At 38.3% G+C, this 19,636-nt stretch overlaps 1 protein-coding gene across 5 annotated transcripts in view; it reads right to left on the bottom strand.

Annotated features, from left to right (window-relative positions):
• Positions 1–810: 810 nt before the first annotated feature.
• The window catches only part of synrg (synergin, gamma), a 124,564-nt gene continuing 105,738 nt past the window's right edge, over positions 811–19,636 (bottom strand). For 3 of the 5 annotated variants that reach the window (XM_072243347.1, XM_072243351.1, XM_072243349.1), the window contains 3 exons: positions 17,658–17,768; positions 16,453–16,485; positions 811–4,367 (listed from right to left, as the gene is read on the bottom strand). In XM_072243347.1, the coding sequence (XP_072099448.1) occupies positions 4,236–4,367; positions 16,453–16,485; positions 17,658–17,768 (276 nt within the window). In that variant the 3' untranslated portion in view covers positions 811–4,235. The remainder of the gene's footprint in view (positions 4,368–16,452; positions 16,486–17,657; positions 17,769–19,636) is intronic. The other 2 variants (XM_072243348.1, XM_072243352.1) reach the window with 1 other exon arrangement.

Genomic DNA, 19,636 nt, shown 5'->3' with positions numbered 1-19,636 from the left:
AGCAATATTCATTGCATCAGGTTGGAGGCTATTCAGATGGAATATAAGGAGTTGCTCCTCCAACATGAAGATGGCTTCATGGTGGCACAAGAGGAGGCCAAGGACGGACACGTCGAATTAGGAATGGGAATGGGAATTAAATAGTTTGGCCACCGGGAAGTTCTGCTTTTGATGGATGGGGCAGAGGGACTCGATGAAACAGTCCCCCAATTTACAAGAGAAGGCTGCATCGGGAGCATTGGACATAATAGACTACCCTAATGAGATTAGCAGGTGAAGTATTGCCTCATCTGGAGTACTGCTTAGGGCCCTGAATGGAGATGAGGGAGAAGGTAAATGGGCACGTGTAGCACTTTGACCTCTTGCATGTTAATTGCTGAGAAAGAGTTTAGTGGGGAGGGACGAATGGACAAGGAATGCTGTTGTTAACTAGTTTATATAACTGGCCTTACCACCAGCTACATCATTGACAGAATTACTAATCTTGAACTCTCTACAAAGAGCAGCAAAGCTAATAATTAAGATGGATTTGAGAGATGATTATTAGTTGTGTTGGCCTTTTACAACAAATACAGAGAGGAGCTTATTTATCTGAGTGAATAAACCAGTTCAAGGATGAATAGAATAACATTATTCCAAACAGATATTTCAAGATAGATACCAAAGGAAATTCTACAGATGAAATTGAATATATTCAAAGACCTACAATTTTATAATTTATTGAGTTCTAAAACATACAGCACACTTTCCCATCTTTACACTACTTCTACTGCAATTTATCTCCCCCCTCCCACCCCACCTTTCCATCAATTTCCCCCAGATTCTACTACCCACCTACACACTAGGGGCAACTTACAGTGGTAGGAATGTGCTTAATTCTTATTATAATATTACGGTCTGTCATATACTGTACATCTATTACTGTATAGTTAAAAAGAGAGAGTAATGGAGGAATAAAGAACAGTAGCTTCCTATTCAAAATTAACAAAAACGCTCTTGTCAACCACTATTTTTATGTATAGTAACTTTCTGAGAAATTGGAATGGGCTAGGTGGATTATAATACTATTTTCTGATTCCATAAAATCATTAATTAACTCAAAGTGACTAATTTCAAAGTAATTGAAAATATTTTGGTAAAGATAAGAGAATATGAAAGAAACTACTGATTTGCTTTTAAATATTTGATTTCTCTGTCTAAACCTTGCAGTAAAAGGTGATCACTAGATTTTTAAAAACCTGGACATTCTATAAAAAATATGAACGCCAGTAGGGCTCAATCTGTGGAAAATAAATGAGAATTTCCAATAAATTCTTTGAAACATAACTTCCCTTGAAATCTTTAATGTTGTATTGATGCTTTGATAAGTAGATAACACCTGCTGCACAAGAATGGCTGCGACACATTCCATTACGATTCACAAGGTTTCTACAGCAACTAGAGTGTAACCTTGGATACAGTAACCTAGGACACTAGAGTTATTGGCAATGAAAAGGTATCCAATCCGATGTTAAAACTCTGGTACTCAGTCTTTACGGAAAAAGGGCATCAGATTACATCAAACTGCATATAAGAGACCGTTTGACTCAATTTCTTACCTGTATTACTTTTCAACTAAATACAAAAATACTGGAAATACAAAGCAGGCTTCATCATCAACATCTATTGACAAATAATATTATGAACATGAATGCTTTATTAAAATCGTAATTTAAAAGCCATGCCAAATCAAAATTAATGTTCATTATCGAGAGGAATGACATGTCATATTTATTTCATCTGCCCAAGTCTCCAACAGTAAAAGCTTACTGTGCGAACACTATTGCAACATTTTAGACTAAGATTTAACACTTGAATCACATTCTTAATTTTTCCATTTTGAATGGTTACAGCTAATAACAGGAAAGCATACATTTACATACAATTAATTCAAACAAAGCAGGCTAAAACAGTGTAATTACCCACCCACACGTATCAATATAAAATAATTATCAATGTGGATAAAAGGAATATTAAAAAGTGCATTTACAGTTAAGATCAGCACATTAATAGATTAATTAAATGAAATATCCTCCACTTGGGCTGATATAGTCAATAATTTGGCCTGTAGCTCTGCAGAACCAAAAATGTTGAATCACCGTTCAGAGAGTTTATATAATGCAAATACTGTTCAGGGAGTACCTTCTCTAACGATTAAGGGTTACTTTTGGAGTACTTCACGTGTATTCCTTCACATAAAACCAAGGTTTGTGATCTACAAAGTCACAGCTGACTCTTTGAAACACGCAGATCATGATCTTGGAGAGTATTTATTGTAACCATCACAGAACTGATTGATTGTAAATTTCACTGCACACTGACTCTATCTTGACAAAAGTTAAATGTGTTCTATTTCCGTTCTTCCAGTAACAATTAAAAATGTTTCTTCAAGTAGGTAGCTTACCGCGAAACAAAATGTCTGTTGCATGAACTTAAACCATAAGTGAAGATGCAAGGAAAAAAATTCAAAAAAAGTACCCTGGAAAAAATAAACATCTAAACCTTTATTGAAATAGATTATTCTTGTAGAATTCCACATTTTAATCACTAAATGCTCCAATTCCTGAGGTAGTGCACCATTGGCCTCATGACCACAAAACTCCCTATTTCAGTAACAGTGCTTGTTACTCAAGTCTGCTTTCACTAAACCCGTTTGCACAAATAAATTGCAGTCCATGCTTTGATGGGGCTTACTTCACTGTGGTCTCCAGTATTTATCAACATACATAACATGAATCATGCAATATCCACACAATGACATTGCAAAGAAAGGAAAAGTGAAGATATTAAAATTGGATGACTGCTGATGCAGTGGGTGGAGGATGAGGAAGGAGGTGGACCATTAGAGATTAAATGTTGCAATATAAAATTGTAAAACATAAAATTTAGACCTAAACCAATAAAAATTTGTATGATTTTGTACACCATTATAGAACAATAAACTTCTCCCAAGAAAACTGGGATGTTTTCAAATGGGAATGTTATTTCGTTTTAAATAAATGTATATTAAGACAACTACAGCAAACCTTCTAAAATTTATATTGTTGCTTCAATTTCTTTTTGAATATTCATGTTAGAACTCCTTTACACAATATTCCTGAAATATAGCTTGCTTTGAAGAAATGCAACAAAAGATGCCATTACTGGGACAGGTGATACATTCAGGCTAATTTTGACCGGGGTGGGGTGGGGTGTAACTACAGCAGTACTGATTCAGCTGTTTGCTGTTAGTTCTATTTCCAAGGAGGTCAAATAGCAGAGATTTATAACAGACATTAGTCCAACATTGCTCATTTTACATTGCACTCTCCAGTCAAGTTACCCTCTGAGAGCAGCTACTCGGACACATGGGTTTGCCCGATTTAACTCAGTGGCTGGTTGAGGTGGCTCATGAGGGCTTTCATTTGACCCTCTGGGGGGAGAAATAAATAGACTGGAATATTGAAATTGCTATGTATTATTTGTGTTACTTAGTAAATTCACAAACCAAAAAAACAACTCAATTTTTTTAACAGCTTTCACATTTTGAGGAACTATTGTAAACAACACCCACTGCATCCACACTGCAAGATGCATCCTCTACCCTGCTACATTCTGTTTGGGCTTCAGGAAGAGCAAGGTCTGCATCTGGACAACATTTTTACATTAGGGTAACTTTACATCCGCTGGGGTGCTGAGCTTTTCTCCTCTTTCTATGACACCTTAGCTATTATCATTCATTCCACTCAGTACCCCGGCAGAGAACTAAAGGAGTGAAAGTGAAAAATTTACTCATTTGACTAATTTAAAATCTAGGCTTTTATAATTTTTTTCCAACAATCAGAAAACTGGAATGAATTTAACACCTCATTATAAGATTGCCCATTTAAAAATATTAAGATCTATACCAAAGTTGTTTCGCTGCAACTATTAAATGCAACTACAACTTCTAGATTTCAAGTAACTAGGAACAAACAGATAAGTCTAGGTCTGGTTCAATCTGAAGTGCTGCTGTATCTTCTGGAAGCAGAACGTAAGCAACCTTGCTTGTTAGACAGGAGCTCATGTAAATAACATTAAATATACTTAAAAAAAATAAAAGTTGCAAATTGATCTGCTTTACAGGCTACCTTGCATTATCCACTGATCTGTGTGAAATGTCAATGGGGTGCAAGAAGTGGACATGTTTAACAGCATCCAGCTCCCATGACTATGTGTCAGAGCAAGTCTGGGAGGATGAGGCCTGGTGGCTTAGGCTCCACGCAATTAATCCAGAAATTGGCACAGCTGGCATGATACTGGTGACCACCATAAGATAACTTAAAATTGTCACTTGCTGAGTTAAAGGCCTGAAAAGAAGAAAACAATGGTAAGAATAAAAGATTAAACACAACTAGATGTAAAACTGAAACACAGATATAATATACATTAATGTCTGCATAAATATTTCCCATCAAATGTAGTTACTGTATATACAAGTGGAAATACTGGGATTAAAACACACACGTTTACAAAGATACTTATGGCTCAAAGTGCCCCACATGAATACAGTGCCTTTAGAACAGGGGTAAGGAGGGATTTTTTTTAGCCAGAAAGTAGTAAATCTGGAATGCTCTGTCACAGATTGCAGTGAAGGCTAAGTCCATGCATATATTTAAGGCGGAAGTTGATCATTTCCTGATCGGTCAGGGCATCAAAGGATATGGAGAAAAGGCAGGTGTATGGGATTGAATGGGATTCAGGATCAACCATGATTGAATGACAGAGCAGACTCGATGGGCTGAATGGCCTAATTCTGCTCTTATGTTTTATGGTCTTATGATGTGAAGGGCAGGCAAAACAACACCAAGTTACATTTGATTTTTCCTTGGTATATATTAAAATATGTAACAAAAAATGGAAGCTTGCAAAGCAAAATAGTGTTTTGCAAAAGTACAAGGGAACCAATTCCCATCCATGCTTTGAGAACTTGGGGTGAGTACTAGTTACAGCCTTGAAAGTAGATATGGTGAAAAGTCTGGGAAAGCAGTAAGAGCACAGGGTCTTGAAGGGTATAATAAGGGGCAATTTCTTTGTGGAAGTGGGAGATAGAGACAAGGACGTTGAGAGGGAGAGGGACTTGCAGTTCCCTCTAGCAGTTTATTGTGTGGTGTGGTTTAGTGATCCGTTTAGTGATAGTATTATTTTGTTTCTTTTATTACTCTATTAATCAGTTTTCTCTATTTCTGTATTTTACTCTTTATATAACTAAAAAAGTAATTTCTAATAACCTTTAACATGTGTACAGTGCTTTTTTTGTTTGCTGTTGAATCAGGAAAGGACAAGGAAGAAATTTTAAAATATTTTCGGTATACTATTTAAATGGGTTAACTTATCCTTTCACAAGTGAGGTAAGGCCGGGTAAGTTCCTTCAATAAATCTAATTACCTTAAGAGTAGGTAATGGAGGCAGCAGTTAGGGCAGTCGCGTACTCCATTTGCAGTATGCAGGATGTCAGGGCGAGCACAATCGTCCCTGATGACTACACCTGCAAAAGGTGCATCCAGCTGCAGCTCCTGACAAACTGAGTTAGGGAACTGGAGCTGGAGCTGGATGAACTTCAGATCATCCAGGAGGCAGAGACAGAAATAAACAGGAGTTACAGGGAGATAGTCACCCCTAAGAGTCAGGAGACTGGTAGCTGGGTGACTGTCAGGAGAGGGAAGGGGAATAGACAGAATGAGCAGAGCACCCCTGTAGCCGTTCCCACCAATAATACATCGTTTTGGATACTGTTGATGGGGACGACCTACCAGGGACAAGTTGCGGTGGTTGCATCTCTGGCGCCGAGACTGGACCCTCAGCTCAGAAGGGAAGGAGGGAAAAGAGGAGAGCAGTAGTGATAGGCGATTCGATAGTTAGGGGGAAAGTTAAGAGGTTCTGTGGAAGAGATCGAGAATCCCGGATGGTCTGTTGCCTCCCTGATGCCAAGGTCCGCGATATCTTGGATCGAGTTCTCGGTATTCTCAAGAGGGAGGGTGAGCAGCCAGATGTTGTGGTCCATGTAGGGACCAATGACGTGGGTAGGATAGGTGAGGAGGTCCTGAAAGGGGAGTTAGGCGCCAAGCTAAAGGACAGGACCTCCAGGATAGCAATCTCAGGATTGCTGCCAGTGCCACGTGCAGGCGGGTTTAGAAATAGTAAGATAGCGCAGATCAACACGTGGCTGAAGACATGGTGCAGGAGGGAGGGCTTCAGATTTATAGATAATTGGTCAGATTTTCAGGGAAGGTGGGACCTGTTCCGGCGGGATGGTTTCCATCTGAACTGGAGGGGGACAAATATTCTTGCAGGTAGGTTTGCTAGAGAGGCTCCGGTGGATTTAAACTAGATATGAGGGGGGAGGGGAACCAGAGTGTAGGAACAGTTGTAGGGAAGAAGGAAGAAAAAGAAAATAGTAAAGTTGTTTGCACTGTTAGTGATAAACAGAGAGTAAGAGGTGGAAAATTTCTTAAATGCATTTATTTTAATGCTAGGAGCATTATAAGAAAGGTGGATGAGCTTAAAGCATAGATTGATACCTGGAGGTATGATGTGATAGCTATTAGTGAAACATGGTTGCAGGAGAGGTGTGATTGGCAACTAAATATTCCTGGATTTAATTGCTTCAGGTGTGATAGAATCAGAGGGACAAGAGGGGGAGGTGTTGCATTGCTTGTCAGAGAAAATATTACAGCGGTGCTCTGGCAGGATAGATTAGAGCGCTTGTCTAGGGAGGCTATTTGGGTGGAATTGAGGAATGGGAAAGGTGTAACAACACTTATGGGGGTGTATTATAGACCACCAAATGGGGAGCGAGAATTGGAGGAGCAAATTTGTAAAGAGATAGCAGAAATTTGTAGTAAGCACAAAGTTGTGATTGTGGGAGATTTTAATTTTCCACACATAGACTGGGAGGACCATACTGTGGAGGGGCTGGATGATTTGGAGTTTGTAAAATGTGTGCAGGATAGTTTTTTGCAGCAATACATAGAGGTACCAACTAGAGAAGGGGCAGTGTTGGATCTCCTGTTAGGGAATAAGATAGGTCAGGTGACTGAGGTTTGTTTTCAGGAGCACTTCGGGTCCAGTGATCACAATGCTAATAGCTTCAATATAATTATGGAGAAGGATAGGTCTGGACCCAGGGTTGAGATTTTTGCTTGGAGAAAGGCTAACTTTGAGGAGATGCGAAAGGATTTAGAAGGAGTGGATTGGGACAATTTGTTTTATGGGAAGAATGTAATAGAGAAATGGAGGTCATTTAAAGGTCAAATTTTGAGGGTACAGAATCTTTATGTTCCTGTTAGGTTGAAAGGAAAGGTTAAACATTTGAGGGAGCCATTGTTTTCAAGGGATATTGGAAACTTGGTTTGGAAAAAGAGAAATATCTACAATAAATATAGGCAGCATGGAATAAATGAGGTGCTCAAGGAATATAAAGAATGTAAAAAGAATCTTAAGAAAGAAATTAGAAAAGCTAAAAGAAGATATGAGGTTGCTTTGGCAAGTAAGGTGAAAATAAATCCCAAGGGTTTCTACAGTTATATTAATAGCAAAGGATAGTGAGGGGAAAAAATTGGTCACTTAGAGAATCAGAGTGGACAGCTATGTGTGGAGCCAAAAGAGATGGGGGAGATTCTGAATCATTTCTTTTCTTTGGTATTCACTAAGGAGAAGGATATTGAATTGAGTAAGATAAGGGAAACAGGTAGAGAAGTTATGGAAACTACGATGATTAAAGGAGAGGAAGTACTGGCGCTTTTAAGGAATATAAAAGTGGATAAGTCTCCAGGTCCTGACGGGATATCCCGTAGGACCTTGAGGGATTTTGTTGAAATCTCCCCCATCTCTTTTGGCTCCACACATAGCTGTCCACTCTGATTCTCTAAGTGACCAATTTTTTCCCCTCACTATCCTTTGCTATTAATATAACTGTAGAAACCCTTGGGATTTATTTTCACCTTACTGTTGAAATAGCAGGGGCTCTGACAGAAATATTTCAAATCTCATTAGAAACGGGGATGGTGATGGAGGATTGGCGTATTGCTCATGTTGTTCATTGTTTAAAAAGGGTTCTAAGAGTAAACCTAGCAATTATCGGCCTGTGAGTTTGATGCCAGTGGTGGGTAAGTTGATGGTAAGTATTCTTAGAGATGGTATATATAATTATCTGGATAGATAGGGTCTGATCAGGAACAGTCAACATGGATTTGTGCGTGGAAGGTCATGTTTGACAAATCTTACTGAATTTTTTGAAGAGGTTACTAGGAAAGTTAACGAGGGTAAAGCGGTGGATGTTGTCTATATGGACTTCAGTGAGGCCTTTGACAAGGTTCCACACGGAAGGTTAGTTAGGAAGGTTCAATCGTTAGGTATTAATATTGAAGCAGTAAAATGGATTCAGCAGTGGCTGGGTGGGAGACGCCAGAGAGTAGTGGTGGATAACTGTTTGTCAGATTGGAGGCTGGTGACTAGTGGTGTGCCTCAGGGATCTGTACTGGGACCAATGTTGTTTGTCATATACATTAATGATCTGGATGATGGGGTGGTAAATTGGATGAGTAAGTATGCAGGTGATGCTAAGGTAGGTGGAGTTGTGGGTAATGAAGTAGGTTTTCAAAGCTTGCAGAGAGATTTAGGCCAGTTAGAAGAGTGGGTTGAAAGATGGCAGATGGAGTTTAATGCTGATAAATGTGAGGTGCTACATTTTGGTAGGACTAATCAAAATAGGACATACATGGTAAATGGTAGGGCACTGAAGAATGCAGTAGAACAGAGGGATCCTGGAATAATGGTGCATAGTTCCCTGAAGGTGGAATCTCATGTGGATAAGGTGGTGAAGAAAGCTTTTGGTATGCTGGCCTTTATAAATCAAAGCATTGAGTATAGGAGTTGGGATGTAATCTTGAAATTGTACAAGGCATTGGTGAGGCCAAATTAGGAGTATTGTGTACAGTTTTGGTCACCGAATTATAGGAAAGATGTCAACAAAATAGAGAGAGTACAGAGAAGATTTACTAGAATGTTACCTGGGTTTCATCTCCTAAGGTACAGAGAAAGGCTGAACAAGTTGGGCCTTTATTCTTTGGAGCGTAGAAGGTTGAGGGGGGACTTGATAGAGGTGTTTAAAATTATGAGGGGGATAGATAGAGTTGACGTGGATAGGCTTTTTCCATTGAGAGTGGGGGAGATTCAAACAACAGGATATGAGTTGAGAGTTAAAGGGCAAAAGTTTAGGGGTAACATGAGGGGGAACTTCTTTACTCAGAGTGTGGTAGCTGTGTGGAACGAGCTTCCAGCAGAAGTGGTTGAGGCAGGTTCGATGTTGTCGTTTAAAGTTAAATTGGATAGTTATATGGACAGGAAAGGAATGGAGGGTTATGGACTGAGTGCAGGTCAGTGGGACTAGGTGAGAGTAAGAGTTCAGCATGGACTAGAAGGGCCGAGATGTCCTGTTTCCGTGCTGTAATTGTTATATAGTCATATGGTAATTGCTGTTGGCTTTATTTCACAGGGCTCCCACAGGGTTATATCAAATACAAAGTTCCTGCCCCAGCTTCTGGAGGGCTAGAAAGAGTATGGACAACAGCAAATAAATACAAGGAGAAGGGATTTAAAGTAAACAGGATTATTCAAAATTCAGGATCATTGTCACTAAGCTTTCAATCGTCACACTCAAACAGCGTTGTTGATTGAATTGGGGGGAATTTGTTACAGCATACAGTAGAAACTTTTTAATGTTGATCCTTATTGAGGTTCACAGCATTTTTTTTCGGGGGGAGGGAGGTATAATTTGTTGTGAGTTCTAACAACGCACAAATATATGTGTATCACAAGTCAATGAGCCATGTATTATCATCAACAATGGCTCACAAAATGCTGATTTTTTTATGTCACTACATTCACCTGAGTTAAAATTTATTCTTACAAATCAGGAAATAAAAGTAGTCTTGAATTAAATGTAAATGGCAAGCCACATGCTTGGAAATTATGAGATTCAAAGGTACTCGTGAATCAGCATTCCACATTTAAAACTAGTGGAAACCAAAAATAATCTATCATTATTTTCTCTGAAGCATTCATTTTTATTTGTAATCTGATTGGTCAGTTTACTAAGGATGGCCATATTTGCAACAGTATTAATCAGAAATTTTCCACAAGGTATTCTTCAAATAATAGCTCTACAACATACCCAATGTTCATCAGAAAATAATTTTTAAAATCTGATATCTAATTTAGAACAAAAGGCAATGGGAGTGAAAGGATTTGTTCTATGAAGCCTTAGGTAGTTGGAATTGTAAAATCATTTATTGTAGTCTTAGGAAAGCGGTACCCTTACAGGTAGAGTTCAAGAAACAGTAGACCCAGTATGGGATCATAGGAGTCCATGAAGAAGGTCTTCAAATAACATCAGACTTTTAAAACAGCTAATCAAAGCTCATGTTGAATAATGTACAAGGAAGAATGAATCTGTACTGAAAATAGGCCCATACAAATATTCCGTCTTGTGGGAAACAAATTGTGCTTCAGAAGACTGAATTTGGAAGCTGACAGGACATAAATGCGAACTATAAGTTGCAATATATAAGGGATAAATAAATGAACATTAATTGAATTTGAACTGCAGCTTAAAATAAAGATAAAATTCTACAGATTTTGAACATGAGTGCCAGATAGGTCAATGCTGCAAATTACTTTCATTAACCTAGATTGTATGGATATAAGGATCAATATAGTTGACATTCATTGTAAAGTCATTCTTCACGTTGGCAGTTACAAATGCCACACCTTAAAAAAAACCTTAATTGGTAATCCATCTTTGAGCTCTCACAGCAGAATCACCATTAGAACACGGTTTACATGAGGAAAGATGTACCAAGCAGCATATAAGGGGGTGGGGGTGTGGAAGGTTGTTAATGAAGCAAGTTAAAAGTCAGTCTAGTGATATAACAAAAATCGTTCCAGGAAGAGATCTGGCCAATATTAGTGACCTCTGATGTGGAAAAATGTGGCAATTAAATGTGCCATGAAATTGTTATATTTAATGGTAAATGACATAACATTCAGCCAGATTCATTCAATTCTGAATTAAAATCCATTAGGAATCTAGATAGAAACATAGAAAACCTACAGCACAATACAAGCCCTTCGGCCCACAAAGTTGTGCCGAAGATGTCTCTACCTTAGAAATTACTAGGCTTCCTATAGCCCTCTATTTTTCTAAGCTCCACATATCTATCCAAAAGTCTCTTAAAAGACCCTATTGTATCCGCCTCCACCACCGTTGCCGGCAGCCCATTCCATGCACTCACCACTCTCTGAGTAAAAAACTTACCCCTGACATCTCCTCTGTACCTACTCCCCAGCACTTTAAACCTGTGTCCTCTTGTGGCAACCATTTCAGCCCTGGGAAAAAGCCTCTGACTATCCACACGATCTCATCATCTTATACACAGATAAATACTTTTCTCCAGATAAACACTGGAGAAAATATGATGAGGCTATTTGTAGTCATTTTAACAGTAAAGAATGATAAAAATGAATCTCAAATCAATAATATGAAATTTATCATATATATGTGTGTGTGTGTGTGTGTATATATATATATATATATATATATACACACACACACCAAAATATGATCAAATAGCCCGACAGTAAAATCTATCAATAATTACTTAAGTTCACACTCTCTTTTAAGTCCCCATTAAAATTACGTAAGTTGTATGACTATATAGTCATTTGTATGTGTTGTTCTAGATTTCCAGCATCTACAGAAACTCTTGTGTTTAGTCATTTGTCAATCAAGATCAATCAATACCCTACCCTTAGTCTATTTAATTATTTTATGTCATTGTGGTTAACACATCTAGGATAACATTGCATTTTACTTGAACAAAAGGACCAAATACTAATAGACTGTAGAGGAAAGGGAAGAAATTAACTCAACTTTTCTGATAGCACACCAACAGACCAAAATCTGCGTTGGGTTTGAAGTAATGGATGAATTACCATCTTTTAAATGATAGTCATGCTTTATTCTGGGATATATAAAAATATTTCTATAACCTCCAAGTGTTTTATGTTATAACATTAACAAGAACACAGTGTTACTTTTAAAGAATAGAACATTGGAGCATTAATGTTTTCTAATCCTGAAAGGGTTAATTCCTTCTATATTTTATAACAGCAGGATGAAGAATTCCTCAACACCTACTTTCTACTAAGAAAATTCTCTAGAGAGTTCACTATTCTACATAGAAAAAATTACAACAAGTTTTCTACATAATTACCTGCAATCATTCTTTAAAACTAATGCATTGTTCCAGTTCCACAGAAATGGGTAACTATGAATTCTTGCAGCAATGTCTTAATTATTACTTTGACAATTACAGTGTAATTTGAATTCAAGCACAGTGACAGGCTCACAGGCTATAATTTTAGTCTTTCCAAGATAAATATTCTATCATTCTCAAATGCATTTATAGCGCTGGCCTTATTATATGCCGTGAAATCGTATATCATCACTCAAATACAACTTGCCCTTTCTGTTCTATGGTATTGACTCCCTCATTAACGTAGAGTTCGATCAACAGCTGTTGCCTCTATACATTTCCAAAGCAATTCTATACACAATTGAGAAATTCAAAGGAGAACATGATCATGTTCTCATCTGACACCTGGCTATGCCATCTTCCAGCTGAAGGTTCACCAAGTGATTGAAAGCAAAAGTGAGCTCCTTGAAAGTGGCTACACAGGTCGATAAGGTGGTTAAGAAGGCTTATGGAATGCTTGTTCTTATTAGTTGAAGCACTGAGTTCAAAAGTCAGGTGGTTATTTTGCAACTTCATAAAACTGGTTATGTCACATTTGGAGTATTGTGTACAATTCTGGTCACCCCACCATGGGAAGGATGTTGAAGCTTTGGAGAGGGTACAAAGGAGATTTACCAGGATGCTGCCTGCTTTGGAGGACATGTGCTATCACAAGAGGCTGGATAAATTTGGGCTGTTTTCTCTAGAGCACTGGAGGCTGAGGAGAGATCTGATAAGAGGTTTACAAGATTATGAGAGGTATACGTAGAGTGGACAGAGAGTATCTGTTTCCCAAAGTTGAAATATCTAATACCAGAGGGCACACATTGAAGCTGAGAGGGGTTAGGTTCAAGGGGGATGTGAGAGCTAAGTTTTTTTACTCAGAGAGTAGTGGATGCCTGGAATGTGCTGCCTGGTATGGTGTAGAGGCAAATACATTAGAGGCTTTTAAGAGATGTTTGGATAGGCAGATGGATGTGGGGAAGATGGACGAATATGGACATGGCATAGGTAGGAGGGATTAGTGTTTGGGTGTTTTTGATTTGCTTTTTAGCTGGTTCAGCACAGCATTGTGGGCCGATTAGCCTATTCCTGTGCTGTACTGTTCTATGCTCTTAGCTGCACATGTCCTGGGTTAAAAGTACAATTTTCTGCAGAATGCACATAACAGACTTTGAATCTTGGACCTTCCTAGGATGTTGGCCAGAACTTGATACTTTCTCATCTGAGTGAGCAGGACCAAAATATTGATTGTAACAAGAATAAATTGATAATCTTGGTCCATCTGTATCATTAAAAAACAACTGGTTTGCCTTTGGCATTGTAACCAATACAGCCCTCATTGATGAGACTAGTGGTCTCTAAGCAGTTAGCTATCAGAGCAACCATTAAACTGAGCCATGACTGGTGTCCATTGTTGTTTGAAATGGTTATGTAATTCTGGGTGATTTCTTGTACAGACAATTCTAACAAAGATTCTCCTTCAACAGAGGACTTCAAATCTATATTGATAGCACATCATGTCACTTGCCTTTCAACGGCAAAACTATCAAAGTCGTCTGCATTTCTGAAATGAACCAAAACAATTCCATGGACCATACTTTATTTTGTTTATGCTTTGTTTTTTTAAATTGTGTCACAATGTACAGAAGATTGAAAATCAGTTTCACTCAGAAATCATGTGCTACTTGGACTAATGTCGTAGTTACTTCTGTGGAGTAGTCTGCCGAAGGTGAACATTTAAAAAATAAACATAAGGTATGATGTGTTCAGACATGCATGTGACTGACAGTGTTTTTGACTAGTAATCAATAATTAAACTGATCTAGTTAATTTTTCATGGTATTTATCGGCCTATACACTTCAAACCAATGAATTACTTTCGGAATCTTCAAAGAGAGATCATCCAACATGAATCTCTAAAGAAGATTTTAAAAAAAACTGATCCAGGAGAATATATTGTGAAGTAACTATCAAGAGATTAATAAAGTAATTACAGTCACACATTTAGTACTGGCATAATGGGCTATTATATATTTACAACTGAACAAAAGATGTCTTGAATACATGTGGAAAAATTTTTACACTAAAGTGAAGTACTGACATAATGCTACATGGTTAAAGATGACCTCCTTCAGGTGAGAAGTTGCTAACTACCCCTCGACTCTCTCAGTTATGTGTAAAAGACTCTGTGGTATTATGTTGAAGGGGTAATTCCAAATGTCCTGACTAAAACTGATCTCTCTAATAATCTAGTCATTATCATAGTTCGTGGGAACCATGTTCTCTACAGTACAATAACTACACTTCATCGGTTGCAGATAGCTGTGTAATATTCTGAGAAAAATTTGGTGATGTGGTACTATTATTCTGCTCAATTATTGTTTCTATTCCTGCCCTTTAATGTGGCTTGAATGTGATTCTATTGTAGCCAGCATCAATTAACATTCAGCTAAAGAGTCTTTCTTGATATGTAAGAATTGGGCACTCTATAAAAGATTAGCTTTATTTGTCACATGTGCATTGAAACATACAGTGAAATGTGTCACTTGTGACAACAACCAAACATGGCCTGAAAATGGTGCTGGGGCAGGCTGTAAGAGTCATGTTTCCGTCACTGACATAGCACACTCACAATTCACTGACCCTAACCGTAGGCCTTTGGAATGTGGCAGTGAACTGGTGCACCTGGGGGAAACCCATGCGGTCATGGGAAAAATGTACCATCTCCTTACAGACAGCGGTGGGAATTGAACCCTTAATGGGGACCACTGGCACAGTGATCTCTTTTTAATGTTGTAGAAATCATTGCTAAAGTTTGATTCTGTTCCAGCTGTAAATACTCGTTAGCCTTGGGTAAGTCAATTTAGAACAAGGAGGTGATTTCAGTGCAACATGCGATTCCGAGGGCACCTGACAAAGTGATGATGTTTCTCTTGGAGGGAAGGTCAGCAGGTTATAGACTTAAGGGAAGGTTATTATTTATTTCAGTCTAAAATGATGAGAAATGTCTTCTCCCAGTGACTTATGAATCTTAGGAATTCCCTGACATAATGAACTGTATATACTGAATCATGTAGTACATTTAAGATGGATAGATTTTTGGAATACAGGAGCATCAAGGGTTATGGGGTTCAAGCAGGAAAACAGAGTTGAGGCCAAAGATCAGATCAGCCTTGATTTTGTTGAATGACAAGGGATCCTATGGCTACTTCTGCTCCTAGTTCTTGTGTTCTTGCCCAGCAGAAGTTACTGCTTTATATGTCTAATTCAGTCTGAATGCTCCTAGCTATTGACAGACACACCACTGCCCTTGTCAAGATCGACAAACACATCACAGACTGATGAATAAACTTCTAATCTTGAATCATGCTCATCAACAATTTTTTCTGAGCATAATCACTAAAACTGTGAAGTTCTATGATGATGGGAGACATAATTGCGCCATTGCATTGTGAAAGGTTAATCAGGTCCCTAATTTGTCTATTATATAGAACAAGTTTATCATGAGTGAGATCTGTTTCTACCATAAGGAGTTAGATATGACCCTTGTGGCTAAAGGGATCAGTGGGTATGGAGGGAAGGCTGGTACAGAGTTCTGAGTTGGATGATCAGCCATGATCATACTGAATGGCGGTGCAGGCTCGAAGGGCCGAATGGCCTACTCCTGCACCTATTTTCTATGTTTCTATAAAGAACCTGCACACTGATGCAAGCAAGCATTTGAAGACATACCTTACTGCATTTAACAATATATTTTTTATTTGTTAAATGCAAGGAATTCCAGTTTTATTAGTAAAATGCATAACCTTTCATTAACATGCATGTTAAAACCACCCAGTCCTGATCCATGCATCACCAATTTCCCCATGCAATCCAAAAATACCACTGTAACACCATCAGGAAAAGGAACCCATCAGCCGTTGGAAGGAGATGATAGATTTTAAACAATTCTAAAGAAACTCAAGAGCCCAAAATTATAGTGCAAGAAAGGACAGATAACAAATTTATCCCCGTGCCAATTCTAGAGTTAATATTAATTTTGCCCCAATTCATAGCAACTTGGCAGATTTTGGATATAACTTTTAGAAGGTCATACTTGTTTTGGATGATCCTCCAAGTTTTCTTCCTTCTGGAATAAGTAAGACGTGACGTCATTATATAGTTAGTACCACAACAGTGGAATGATTTCATCTTCAAAATGTCAGTTTTTATCCCTCCTCACACTGCTTACTTTTAGCTCTCTCCACATTACATTAAGTTAACACTGATTGAAAGGACTGCATGAAGTGGTGTTGAGGCAAGAAGTTTTTTATGCATGTAGGTGCCACTTCATAGCCAGTCCAGCAACAAGCAAGATTTCCCAGTCATCACCAATTCTAATTTTACTCCCCATTCTCATTCCAACATGTTGGTCCATGGCCTCTTCTATTGCCATGATGAGGCCACTCTCAAGCTGGAGGAGCAATACCTCATCTTCTGTCTGCATAGCCTCGATCCTGAATGAATGTCAATTTCTTTAACTTCTGGTAATTTCTACCCCCCTCTCTTTTTCTATTTCCCATTCTGGCTACCCCTTACCCGTTCCCTCTCTTCACTTGCCTATCACCTCCCTTTTGTGCCCCTGTTCCTTCCCTTTCTCCCAAGGTCCACTCTCCTCCCCAATCAGATTCCTTCTTCGTCAACCCTTTACCTTTTCCACCTATTACCTCCCAGCTACTTACTTTATCCCCGTACCCCACCAACCTATCTTCTTCCTCACCTGGTTTCACCTATCACCTGCCAGCTTGTACGCCTTTCCCTCTCCCCATCTTATTATTCTGACATCTTCCCCCTTCCTTTCCAGTCCTGTTGAAGTGTTCTCAGCCAGAAACACAGGCTATTTATTCCTCTCCATAGACGCTGCCCGACCTGCTGAGTTCCTCCAGCATTGTGTGTGTGTTGCTCTGGATTTCCAGCACCTGCAACATCTCCTGTGTCTTAAGATTTAGTTCCTTCTGAACCCTGCTATGTACCTGACCATCTGGATGAGATGGACAAGGCATTACTCTGGGCCAAATGAGACTGCGATGGGAGTAGTTCATGTTGCAGCTCAAATCGCTGTGCAACCAACCGAGGCTTCAAATCCAATGAGATCATGAAACATTTGCTGTTTCTTCAGCTGCAGGTTTTAATTTATTAATGAAGGAAAAGAGACACATCAATAGCCATAGACAGGTGTTAACTAGGCTAGATCTGCTCCATGCAAGTTACTAATTTAAAATCTTAGTTCATTAAGTAAGAAATGAGAAACCTTGTGTTTACCTTGCTTCTGGAGTCAACATTAAGCAGACAAACTCCACAGGCTAGCTCTTTAGCATTTTTTATTCCTGGACGCAGGATACAGGAAGAGAAATCCAGAGAGTTTTCATCAGGCTGCAATGAATGTAAATAAATTACATATACAATTAAGATACAGATATTTTGATTTCAATGTTTAGATTTTCCATCACAGTCATTATGTAAATTAATGCATTTGTTGGGTGCATCCCAATGTCCATTTCCTGCTGTACAAAATGTTATTATCAATTCTATTACACCACACTCGGTAGTAGATATCTCCTGTACCTAATAAAGTTGCCACTGAGTGTATGTTTGTGGTCTTCTGCTGCTGTGGCCCATCCACTTCATGGTTCGACTTGTTGTGCACTCAAGGTCGCTCTTCTACATACCACTTGTGGTTATTTGAGTTACAGTCACCTTCCTGTCAACTTAAACCAGTCTGGACAGTCTCCTCTGACCTTTCTCATTAACAAGGTGTGTTTGCCCACAAAACTGCCACTCACTGGATGTTTTTGTTTTTTCTTTTGTAAACTTAAGAGACTGTAGTGTGTAAAAATCCCAGGAGATCAGCAATTACTGAGATGCTCAAACCACCCCATCTAGCACCAACAATCATTTGACAGTCAAAAACTCTTAGATCACATTTCTTTCCCATTCTGATGTTTGGTCTGAACAACAAATGAACCCTTTGAACATGTCTGCATGCTTTTATGCATTGAGTCACTGCCATGTGATTGGCTGATTAGATATTTGCTTTAATGAATAGGTCTAAAGGTATGTATAATAAAGCGACCACTGTGTGTATACCCCTAGATAAATTGAAGAAACCACTTTCAACAAGTACAGCGACATCCAGTTTTGGTCTAAAATGTTAGGGAATTTTATTAAGTAATTGACTGCAACAACTATGTGTAGTCACAGCCTCACAAAATATTAAAGGAAAGGCAAAAGTAGTCTGCAGAACACCACTTCAGCCAATCAGCGAGACTGAGAGGCTGCCTCAGCAGATTGGATTGTTGAGAATAGTAACTCAAAGTGCAATTGCAGTTGGAAAATTGACATAAAAATCTATGAAATACACGTGGTACATATCAACGTTATATATGTAGAGAAAGATAAAAGAGAAAGTTAAATAATAAACATTAGCTAGATTTCCCATGATCCTTTTCTTTAGGAATATTGGGAAGTTATGACAAGGCTGAAATTTAAGAACCAATGAAAAACTTTGAGAAATCTCACAGTTTTTCACCAGTTCTTTTAATTTCATTCTTAAAAATATTTTTAAAAAAAACAAGTTTTAAACATCATTCACCCTTTCCTACAAATTTATGGCTGTTTCAGAGAAGATCAGACAATCATAGCTTTTGTCAAAACACTTCAATTTGGTTGCCCAGGGAATCACTTCAGATCCCATCTAAGCTATAATTCTCCTGAGGCATAAAGGAATAACTTAAGAACGTAACAAATATTTTCATCATTTATGTTCCCCAAACCTGTACGATGGATCTTTAAGCAGCATTCACAAAAAAGATGGATAATAAACACTATAACTTAAGATGGAGGTCAGTTCACTGACGTTAAAAGTTATCCAAGAAAACTCTGGACAGGTGGGTGCATGGATGGGTGGAGTTTGAAGGGCTATGATCTAGGTACACATTGATAGGACAATAGATTGGCACAGATTAGATGGGCTGAAGGGCCTATTTCTGTATTGTTCTAAGACTCTGAAAGGGTTGTGGTTATAAAATCATAATCAGTGTGCACTGGAAAACAACAGGATTTGAAAATGCATTAAAGTTCAAGGAAAATGTCATTTCTTTTGCCAATGCAGCCTTTTCTTACTTCATTGTGTATATTATGAACATGTATTTTTATGATGCATTTAAGCATACAACCATAGTAAATTTTTAAAAAGTACACTGCAAAGTTTTACAGCATCTATTTCAGATTTTCGGTATCTG

Source organism: Mobula birostris, chromosome 25 (assembly GCF_030028105.1).
Source record: "Mobula birostris isolate sMobBir1 chromosome 25, sMobBir1.hap1, whole genome shotgun sequence".
Lineage (NCBI taxonomy): Eukaryota > Metazoa > Chordata > Chondrichthyes > Myliobatiformes > Myliobatidae > Mobula > Mobula birostris.
This window is presented reverse-complemented; position numbering and strand designations above follow the sequence as displayed.